Genomic DNA, 12073 nt, shown 5'->3' with positions numbered 1-12073 from the left:
ATAGAATTGCAATCAACTACAACTAAAAATTGCAGACCTGTCTTTCAGAAAATCAGAAACATACATTTGCAGCGAGTTTTTTATTTGTTTGGGTTTGAAGGGGTTTTTTAATTGGGTTTTATTCAAACACAATATCTTCTGTGATGGGCCCGAAGTAGTGACTAAGTTGGAAATGGCATGGTACTTGAGTCAAACTAAAGTGAGGCCAGAATAGCAACAAAGTATAAAACAATGGTGATATCACTGTGCTTCTAATATAAGAGCTTATTCTTTGAATAATCCATTTTCTTCTTTGTTTTCCTTTTTCTTTTTTTTTTAAATCAGCCCGGCCTCAAATGCTAACAAAAGTTTTGTTCTTTTATAACATACCTTTTGGGAGTCTTTTGTTCTCCATGAGAAGTGTTGAGCTTTTCTTCCTTTCCATCATCCTTGATAAAGATGACTTCATCATCACTGCTCTCTGAAGCCACACTGACATCATCCATGTATTCGGGAGGTACAATCACACGGTTAACCCGACATGTTTCTCTATACAGATTATAAACAGAAAGATAAAGAATAATATATTTACTTAGACACCATTCTCATTATTCTTTATCAAACTATTTTACTGGCAAGTGGTTCAGGAAACCAGTTTGCAAGATCGTTTTGCTAGCATTCCCATTTGATCAGCAGAAAGTGATTTTCAAAACCACTTTACATGTGGGGGGTGACAGGTTTCGTGTGAAATTTGAAATCGCAGGGTTGACATTATACATGCAGTGTGTGGAGTAGCAGGCTCAAAATGTGTAAAGATTGCTTCCCGAAGAAAGGTTGTGTCCACACTTACACTAAAGCCAGTCTAACGAGGCAAAGCGATCTTGAAAACTACATCGTGAGGTGGTTTTCAAACTGGTTTGAAAGACCGCTTCAATTGTTCTCACTACACATAAAACTAGTAAGTTTCCCGTAAACTAATTTTAGGGTGGTAATGAGAACGATGTCTTTCAAACCATAAAGTGTTTTAGTGGCAGTAGTGCAGTTTCAGATAGTCAGATGTCAACATTCATGAGTCCTTTAAAGATTTAACTCACTACAAAATCTGGAATATCTCTATTAATGGCTGTAAGTTGAAGGAGGTAATCACCGTGTGAACCAATGAAATGTTGAAAATCAGTTTTTTAGAATAAAATTATTCAGTTTAATAATAATAATGATCCGCTATATATACCGCTTAATCCATCGGAACGACGTGTCTAAGCGCTTTACAGATATATTATTACCCCGGTCATCGGATTCAATCAGTCATTCCCGCACACAATGTGTGCACATCCTCCACTCCCCGGGGAGTATTCCAGTCAGTCGCCTGTGAGGTGCAAACAGTACTGGACAAGCTACAATGACTTTCACATCCTACCGGGTACCCATTTAGCACCTGGGTCAAGAGTGGCAAAGTATGGATTAACGCCTTGCCAAAGGACGCCAGAACGCGGTGGGATTCGAACACACGACCCTCTGTTTACAAGGCGAGAGTCAGAACCACTACACCACGGCTCCTGGGGTAGTGGTTTATTTCAATAAATACTAAGACATGTGACTTATAAAGCCCCTAATCCACTCTGTAGAGTGCTCAAGGTGCATAAAGAAATTAGGAACATTTTCAAGAACATTTTTGAGGTCTCAACAGAGATACTTGTACAATTTTTGATGTCTTCAAGAAGTCTATTCCATAGTATGGGGCACACATGAGCAAAAGATCCCCCCCCCCCCTCCCTCCCCAAGTTTTTGAAACTTTTGGAACAAGTGAACAAGTTGTACAAGTAGGGACAGTGATTTTCCGCGATCGCGGAAAACGGATGGAATTCACGGAATCGGCTGTTTGAAACGGAAAGTGGCTTTTCAAACGGAAAATCACGGAAAACATGTTTTTTCTCAAAATGCACAAAAAAGCAACAGAAATTAATCCCAAATCCTCAACAAAATACGAATATCAACTGAAAAAACACGATCTCACTTTGCAACAACAATCATGACAATCAACACATCGTAACTACACTCGATTGTATCCAAATTAGTTTACACTTACGTCCGCATAGAAGGCAGAATCCGGCCGTGTGTTGCTGCCCTCTACGTTCGGTCATAATATAATGATCACGGTGATTCATCAAATCCAAAATGGCGGATATTCGGAAGTCGTCGACTGCTCAAAACGATGTCCGAAAAGTCCCCAAATCAGCGATAAAATCCCATTTAACAATAAAATAATGCTAATAATATGAAAAGTGAGAATATATTCATGTTGATTATGTTTCCCTAAATATTTTATGAGCTCGAATCTCTTCGATTAATATGGATTTTAAAGCGATGTTAGTACATTGGTAGATGCAAATTTTGAGCAGCGCTAGCATTTTGACATCGCTACTCGTTGCGTATTGGTTTTCTATGTAAACGGAATTGTCAATTTTTCTTGTACACAAAGTCTATGGGGAAACGGAATTTCCGTTTTCAGACATGCTGAAACGGAATTTGAGATTTTCTGAAACGGAAAAGGCAATTTTTAGAAACGGAAAATCACTGTCCCTATACAAGAGAGAAACCTGGTTGGTATACGGAAAGGAAATTTGTATTGGAGCACTGATCCATGTATGCAATGAAAGGCAAACAAAATCTGAAGTTATGCGATGCTTCATAGAGAGCCAGTGCAGCAAATTCAGAATAGGAGCAATAATTATTTGTTTGACAGAGTAAAGGGGTAAATTAAACAGGAGAGCATTGCAAAAATCAAGACAGGAGGAAATCAGGCAATTATTATTTTCTCAGTTGCAGACTTTGACAAGTATTTCAGAATAAAACTGACATTGCATAGTTGGTACCTAACTTATTTACCGAAATTGAGATTTGAGGAGACTTAGTCATATGAATAAACAATAACACAGATATTGTGGCAAGTTTGAGACAAGTTGATTGCTATTGTGTGTCCAGAAAATGAAAAGCAATTGATATTAATTTTCTTAAGCTGCACTTTCAAGTCAAGCATAAGAAATTCACATATCTAACTTCAGTTTAAAACTTTGCAAATGAAATGAAATAATATTCAGGGAAGTAGGCTAACTGGTTAGCTACAACAATGTAATAATCCTGAAATTACAAATGATGTGAGGGAGAGAAGCGACCAAGTCTGACCGAGCCTAACGGGGGTAGGAGAGGTGCCCCCACCCCCCCCCCTCCCAAACAGTCTTGAGTTTTTTCAATCTTTTAGGTGCATATTCTGAAGTTCAGTTAGGCCGTGGTCTAATCGATTTGGTGCATACATGTACTCTATACAGTATTTTGATATATAGCATTAAGAAGCGAGAAATTTATATCAATGTTACTGATGGAATTAAAGAAAACAAATTTCTTAAGAGAAAATCAATTAAAGAAAGCAGCCACTCTGCATGTAGTATTGTAGTTTAAAACAACGAAACAGTAGAACAATATAAATTAGGGTTCTGGAAAATCATTAACGAGTTTGAAAATTCATCTAAAATCCCTAAGGCACCTGTGCATCAATATTTTTTTAAAGAATGCAACATTAAAAAACAAACAGCAAATTTGTTTAGGTCCAAAAAAATAACCAAATTTAATAAGGGATGAATGTAAAAACGGATGCTAGAACCCTCTCAAAAACAACTTATCCCTCATTATACTTGACAAATATTGGGGACCTTAACAAATTTGCTGATTTTCTTTTATATTTATTTATTTTTGAAGAGCGTGATGAGTTTTAGGTGAGCGGTGTATGATTGCGCCTCAAAAATAAAGCCTTGAATAATATCTCAATGAATACAATATCATGAAAAATTTGTAACTTTTAAAAAATCTGGAATTCTGTTAAAAGCCGGGAAGACTTATATCGCTGAAAATTAAAACTCATACCTGGTATCTAAGTGGACAACATCCACTATCTCTCCAACAAAGAAACGATCCTTCACAAAGGCAAAGATGTCTTCACACATGTCAGATAATCTCCCTCGCTTGGTCATCCGAGCAAGGAGGAGCACCGGTGTCTCCAGATAAACAGGAAAGCTGGAGAGGAACTTGAGGGCTTTCTCTTCACTCTCCAGAGCCTCCTGATAAGTCAGACCTGGGCGTCCTGTAAGACTGCAGCTCCATACCAGACTGTTACAAAGAATGGTTCTCTTGAAGAAATCACTACATATGGAAAGAGAGACAAATCTTTAAACATGGGAGGAGCTAAAAGTGAGTCAGAGTTCAGCTTGAATAAAATTTACTTGTGTTGCACTCAAAACAACAAGCACTGTTCAAAGAAGATGTAAGCTGCACTAAGATTACACTGACACTTGACCACATGACTCAAGTCAAACTTAACTCTGTGAACAAACCCCTCCAGAACATGATCAAGTTTCAAAATTTATTGATCAAAATTCATACATATTGTATCATTCTCAATTCAACAAATAAATCATGATCATGAATTAAATAAACCCCACCCTTTCAATACCCGTTATCAAATACTAGCCCAAACATGAAGAACCATCATAGGAAGAGGAGCACTTTTCTCACTATTGGTCTTTCAGTAACATTTTATTTTTGTTGCTTTCTTGTCAACACCTGACTTCATCTTCATCCACCTTTCCGCCACAGTCCTAAGTCAAACTGTCCACACCCCCTCATTAACCCCAACAAAATTCATATCCACATACATGTACTTTCTAAGTTAAGAGGATATTTCAAAAACTAAACCTTAGGTTAAGATTTGATGTTGACGCCGCCATCGGAAAAACGGTGCCTAAAGTCTCACTCTTCCAAGCAGGCAAGACAAAATATGAACAGTAGGAAAAAAAACAAATTTAAATAGAAATATAAACAAGTGCGTAAACTCAGACCTACATGTAAGACTATACTCAGTAATCCTTAAATTGGCAAGAATTCAAACTTGAATATCAAAAAGTAGGCCTATGGAGTGAAGTGGAGGCATATAATTTATAATAATAACTAGCATTTAGTACGCTCTCCATAGTTAACTATATCACAGCATTTACAAACGACTTTAAAACAAGAGTACATAATAATTACAATAAAAATACATTGAAAAGAAATTAATCGGAAAAGAGGTATGTTTTTAGAAGTTTCTTGAATTGATCTGAAGAGTTTGATGAGTTAATATACAAAGCTTTTAATAGAACAACCAATTTTGCTGTCAATTCCTTGTGGTCTAGTGGTAGAAAAACTTCTATATTATACAATGCGTATCAAAAAAAAGTTTACACTTTGAAAAAATCCTGTAAAATTATACATTTGTAATATCCTGAAGATTGTTCCACATTTTAACATTAGTACAGGTCCATTAAAGCAAATGACGATATAATTGTCGAAAAATATTTCCGCTTGAGTGAGCACCACTTACTTTTGACAAGTTAGTGAAAAATGATTTGCACAGAATTTGAAATAGTTATGCGAATAAAAGTAGACCTTAATCATGAAGAACACATGGAAATTAGCTAGTAAAATTGATTTTAAGATATCTTCTACATTGTTTGACTTGTTTCCTTGCCCAAAACACTTCGAAGAGTGCATTTCGCCCCACCCCAATATCCAACACACCGAGGCCATCGTGACGATATTTGCTTTACATTGAGCTGTGATTTGCATGGAATGGCTCAAGCTTGATTTTCATTTTGTTAATCATTGCTAAGCTTGGGAAAAGTGTGGAGAAACAAGTATTAAATGAAGAATGAAATGTAAATCAACTTTCAATGATAAAAACTGAGTAAAAAATGCTGGAGATGTCTGATATAAACTTTTGTTCAGATTCAGTTATGTCCTCAGATCCAGCTGGCACAAATAGGGAAAAGGTTGTACTTATTAAGTGTTGAAATTTCAATTTGGATGGCAAAATTGTCACAAAATGCTTGAATTTATCAGTTTTATTCCAATTGACTAAAAGTGCAAGGGAAATGTATGATAAATATTTCGTAGTGTAAGTTTGATTTCGTCCTTTCCCCTTGACACAGCATGAAAACGAGCATTTCTGCGCAAACAGATTTCTGCGAGCTTTACAGAAATGGACAGTGCTCACTCAAGTGTAACATTCTGACAAAACTTTTACTTTCATTGGATAGATGAGACCCAAACCCAAGATTATATGTGAAAAAATTACCTGCATGTTGTATATTTTTTAATTCCCAGGGCTTTTTCAAAGTGTAAACTTTTTTTTGATACGCACTGTATACATGTACATCCTAGAAATTAATGTAATGGCAGGGCTACAAATCCTATTCTTGTAATGACTGGTGGCTATTATTTTTCAGTTATGATACATTCATAATACCGTTCATTCTATCGATATTGGTCCTGCCAATACACGTAGTTAATTTCAACAATAAAAGAAGAAACTTGACCAAAATTTGACAAGCAAAAAAAGGTCATCCCAAAAGGTCATCTCGTCCAAAAATACATGTTTTATTTCGATTTTGAATGATGTATTTACCATCATAAAATGCCAAAAATAAAAGGGGGGCCATTTGATATTGTGCCCCCCCCCCCACTATTTTGAGTAGGGGGTCCCCCCTGGGATTTCCGCCCATGAGAGTGGCTAAATTGTGGCTGCATGCTGGGCATATTTGGCCAGACCATCAAAATGTTGTTGAATATATTAAATACATGTATATTAAATCAATCTTATGGAAACAAAACAAGTGAAAAGTTTCACAAGAGAAAACATATCTACACTCAGTTCAGACTGCTCATGATTGATACATGTATGTGTAATTGGTCCATACTAAGTTCAAGCATAACAGCAATACAATTACCCAGCCCAAATGTATACCTCACCTACTAAATCATGTGTAGTCTAGGCCAGGCCTAAACCCCAACAGTACAGTCCTAATCCATGAATATTCTTTTCAATGGTCTTTTTTTTTAAAGTAGAATCTACATTACACATAATATACTAAAAGCTAAAATTACAGTTCACAATTGGCATGATTGTTTAACAGTAACACACCAAACATGCCTAAGCAGGCTATGAATAAGGTTATGATATAACCTTGTTCTCTGTTTAGTGTTATTACTCCTGTGGTGAAATAAGGTTGGAAATGTTTGGCTTAGGTATTTTCTCTTTTTCTTTTTGGGACAAATGCTTGATTTTTGCTTGATTTTTTTACACTGAGTTTCCAGTACAGCTATTCATCATATAACTTGGCTCTTCAATAAATTTGATTCTTTAAATTATCTTTTAATTAAAAATTAAGATTGAAAAATGACAATTGTCTTGCAATATTACTTTCCACCAATAGCTCAAAAATACGCCCAAAATTCAAGCTTTTCAAGCACTCTGGTGAATACCAAAATTACTCCCAAGTTCTTCTTCTTGATGATGATACTCCTCAACGTCCCTATTAGAGGAACCACCTGAGGAGGATTGGGAGTGCGCACTTTGTTTCTTATTAGCCCTTGTTGCTTGAGTCTTTGTTGTGAAGAATGTAGTTGCCTGTGTTCTGATTCTTCTGAAATTATCGGCGACTGAGAATGATTGGATGTCGGGGGGTAGAGAATTCCAGTCCTTGATGGTGCTTGGAATATATGAGTTCTTAAAGCAGTTGGTGCAAGTTGAGCACTGGATGAAAGATTTTCCCGATGTGCGTCTGGTAGCTCTAGTAGCCGGACGTAGATAGTCCGACACCGGCAGGGCCAAGTGCCCCCCCCAGGCCTTGTGCAGTATACCAACCCTCAAAACTTTCCTTCTTGTCGAAAGGAGATCCCATCCTAACCCCTGCATTAGTTTTGTAGCACTGGTGGTTTGCCAATAGTCAGTACATACCATTCTGGCTGCCCTTCTTTGCACCTTACCAATATCATGAATATATTCCTTTGTATACGGGTCCCAAACGATATACTCTAAGATTGGTCGGACTAAAGGTGTGTAAGCTGTAGCTTTTGTGTGTTTTGTGCATGATGACAAGTTACGTTTAATAAAGCCGTTGACTTTATTTGCAGAAGTTGTGATTTTGGAAATATGCTTGACCCATTTAAGATCTTGAGAGATATTGACATCAAGGTATGAATGGTGGGTGGTTTCCTGTAGATCTACGCTACCCAAGTTATATTTGGTTGTGAAAGGTGATCTAGAAGAAGTTATCCGAAGAACAAAACATTTCTCTGGGTTAAGTTTCATTTGCCACTTATTTTCCCATGCAGGAAGTTTGTCCAGGGGACCGTTTCATCAACATTTTTGTCCGACAAGTTGTCAGATCTGACATCTTTCCTTGATTCTGATTGGCTGAGAGGCACTGTTACTATAGTAACTGTCAGATAAAATGGGACTTGTCGGATAAAACGTCCGACAAGTCCTTTCATGAAATGCTCCCCAGGTCATTCTGTAGTCTAGTAGTGTCATTTCGGGATTTGATGTTAGAGTATTATGATGCAGTCATCCGCGTAATGTCGTACAGTAGTGGTCAAGTCGTCTGATAGGTCATTTACATAGATGATAAACAATAAGGGTCTGAGCACTGTGCCCTGCAGGACACCTGACTGTACTCTAACCCACTGTGAATATTCACCACCTAATACTACTCTCTGGTATCTATTCTGTAAAAAAGAAGAGATCCACTGATTAATCTTCCCATTGATACCATATTGTTTTAGTTTGAGGAGAAGTCGTTGATGGAGCAGTGTCGTAGGCCTTAGAAAAGTTGGTTATTATTATGTCAGTCTGAGTCCGTTTGTCAAAAGAGAGAGGTCATACATGGTTTGTATGAGCTGTGTTTCGCAGGAATGCAATTTTCTGAAACCATGCTGACATTTGTTAAGAATATTGTATGATTCAAGATGGTTCATTACATGGGTATGTAAACAGAACTGAGAGATACAGGCCTATAGTTTTCAGGTTTTGTACGATCTCCTATCTTGTGAATGGGAGTGACATTGGCTTTACGCCAGAAATATTTTGGCAAGAATCGGCACAACTTCATGGGAAAATTCCTAAAGAATACAAGGGGGTATTTCATCCACCCCATTTGCCTTCTTAGGGACTAGATTCCTCAGGAGTTTTTCAATACCGGGGGTGTGAATGGTTATTTTACTTATACTAAGAATATTACCTGGAGGGAAGTTTGGTAATGTCTGAAGGTTTTCAGTCATGAAAACTGAGCTAAACTGATCATTAAGGATCTCAGCTTTCTGGCTGTTCTGTGAGAAGAGAATACCTTTTTCCTTGTCTTTTAGTGCTAGTATACCAGAAGAGTTACTCATGAAAAATAAATTGCAACTGTATGGAAATTAGTATCTTTAGTCACAAAAGTGATATTTTAATGATTTTTTTAAATTGTGTGCTGTTTACAGCATTGGCAATGGGCATACCATAGTCCTACCTGTAGATTCCCCACAGGCAGGATGGTAATGAACCCTTGAAGGCCCTAACAATTTATCCTCCCTAACAATTTATCCTCCATTCAATTGGCAGTGCTCATGATATATGTTTAAAACCTGCAAACTTTCCACAAGTTCAGGATTAAATGGAGCCAAGAGAACCCACAATTTAGTAGAAGCAGATCTAACGTTAGATCTAGATTCTAGATCTAACATCACTCGTTAGATCTGGTCCAAAAGAGAGCTATAAGAGCGATTAGTAATGCTGACTTTCTAGCTCACACTTCTCCTTTGTTTTATGAACATCATGTTTTGAAGTTGAAAGATATTTATCTTCTGCAATTGGGGTCGCTCATGTATAATTTTCAGAGGTGATTTGCCATTAACATTAGCATATTTATGTCATAGGAACAACCAATTTCATAATTACCCAACAAGAAATGCTACTGCACTGCGTATTCCTCATGCAAGGACAATATTTGCTCAGAAAACACTGATCAGTACAGGGTTAAAGTTATGGAATTCTTTGAACTCCAACATTACCAGGTCTCTAAGTATTTCTATTTTAAAAAGAAAATTGAAACTTTCATTTTTAAATAAGTACATTTATGATATCTAAGTTTTTCTTTTAAATACATGCAGAACTATGTGATTAGCAATATAAATTCTGTAAAATGTCTGAACCAACTGGTACATGTACTCTTATCAATAAGTACTAGTAGTCATTTCAATTGTAGTTTTTGTTACAAATCTCTTATCTCTTGCCATTTTCTATCTTGTAACTTTGTGCTCCCCCTTTATTCTATTTGTCTATCTATCTACATGTATATATTTTTTTATACCTACTTTTTTTTCAACATATCCATACTTCTTCTGTAAATAGTTTTTAACCACATACGTATCCTTGTATAACGTTAGTACAACCTATTTTTTTTTTTTAGTATTATCAACCAGTTTAGCTAGAATCAAGTTTTGCTTTAAACAAACAAATAACGTATTGTTTCAATACTGAGGGACCGTATAACAAGCCTGGCTTCCAAAGGTCTCCTTGTCTTCCTTGTCTTTATATTACTTTCCTTTAATTATCAATATTTGTTGCTTTTAAACGTTTTCAACATATGCAATAGCATATACAGTTGAAGCCAGAAGTTTACATACACCCAGGAAATTCAAAGAAAATTTGACACCTGCCATACATCATAAAACTCACTGTATCTTATAAAATATTTGTGCTATCATTACGAATTTTATATCAAACAAATGAGTATGGCATGTCCCTTTATCACATTTGATACCAAATTTGTCATGGTAGTATTAATATATTTCTGAAGATACAGTAAATTTTACGACATTTGGCACATGAACAAATTTCACTAAATTCCATGGTTATATGTAAACTTTTGGCCTCAACTGTAATTGTACATGTATCTTGTTACATGTAGGCCTATAAATATGTTACTTTTTTGTTTTTTCAAGGAGGATGAATAAAGTTAATTCATTCATCTAGTCTAGAATCCCTAGGCTAGATCTATCCTACTGCCTCTGGCTCTGCAAATGCAAGCTATTAACATAGACACATTGATTGACTATTAAAACTGTACACGTGCATATATGCATGAACATGTAAACCAAACAGTAGTCAGTACACATCACAGACTTTGTTTTATTAACACTTATTTTCTTTAGAGGTCCAGTCAGGTGTCTATATTATTAGCAGACTGATGACTATGTTCATCTATCATACTTACTCATAATCTCTGAATATTTCATTAGTAAGTCGACACAGGAAAACTTCCTCTGTTGGTTTCAGATCTTTTGGTAATTTCACAGGTCGAAATTCTCGACGACGAAGCAATGGCATTTTGCTTTAGACCTGGCGTGAACATTCAAACCACAGTATACTCACGATCTGTACGGGAGAGAGCACACGATCAGAATGAATTGAACAATGGCAAGCCGACTATTTCGCAACACGAAGCCGCAATTCACGAAAACAACTTGCAAGAATCATCTTGCTTACACTCACAAAATTGTAAAAATAACCAACAATGTCTGTTTTACCTTATCATTTGCACTGTTCAACTGGAATATGCGGTCTCGAGTATAAAAACGGAATAACAGAAGTTTCCCAGTCTGTATTTCAAATTTACTACTCGTACTTCAGCAAAAAGTCTGGGAAATAACTCTTCAAATGATCGAGGGCGCGCTTCGTCGACGACTCGACTACTGTACTAGCACTGGCATAGCGCATGTATGGGTGCGAAATGGCGCTCGATCTGTTCATGCAGCGCGCGCTATCGAGCAGCGTTAGCGAATTTATACTTCAATCCGATCATGGAGCTCGAGCTATTATTAGTATTATCTGCATATCCGAGGCTAATAGTAGATGGAGCAGAAACTAATAGGCCCTCCGAGCTCCCGATGCAACCTCCGGAGCCAGTGGCCTTCTACGTGCCACTCCACCCCCCCCCCCCCCCCCCCCCCTTTACTGGTAAAAATAAGGGGAGAGATCGAGAATCATATTGGTAAAATTGAATATTTATTCTTTTTTTTTAGAATTTGATTAAATATGCTTTGATTTGGGCCTACGTGTTCATCTTCCCGGCCGCACCTTTCAAACCGTCCGGCTAGAAAGATTTAAACTTGGTGCTATATTCCCCGGAACATTCCCTTTTTTAACACTGGTGGAGTTCAATGGGAATATAAAAGAAAGCAGGAA

The 12073-nt window shown here is 36.8% G+C and overlaps 1 protein-coding gene across 2 annotated transcripts in view; it reads right to left on the bottom strand.

Annotated features, from left to right (window-relative positions):
* The window catches only part of LOC121419440 (bromodomain adjacent to zinc finger domain protein 1A-like), an 82190-nt gene extending 70608 nt beyond the window's left edge, over positions 1-11582 (bottom strand). The window contains exons 1-4 of one of the 2 annotated variants that reach the window (XM_041613913.1): positions 11416-11582; positions 11103-11263; positions 3898-4173; positions 370-528 (exon numbers count right to left, since the gene is read on the bottom strand). In XM_041613913.1, coding sequence (XP_041469847.1) covers positions 370-528; positions 3898-4173; positions 11103-11215 — 548 coding nt within the window. In that variant the 5' untranslated portion in view covers positions 11216-11263; positions 11416-11582. The remainder of the gene's footprint in view (positions 1-369; positions 529-3897; positions 4174-11102; positions 11264-11415) is intronic. The other variant, XM_041613914.1, reaches the window with a different exon arrangement.
* Between the last annotated feature and the right edge of the window lie 491 nt (positions 11583-12073).

The sequence above is a fragment of the Lytechinus variegatus genome, chromosome 7 (assembly GCF_018143015.1).
Source record: "Lytechinus variegatus isolate NC3 chromosome 7, Lvar_3.0, whole genome shotgun sequence".
NCBI lineage: Eukaryota > Metazoa > Echinodermata > Echinoidea > Temnopleuroida > Toxopneustidae > Lytechinus > Lytechinus variegatus.
Note: the sequence above shows the minus strand (reverse complement) of the source record. Positions and strands in the feature narration are given on the sequence as shown.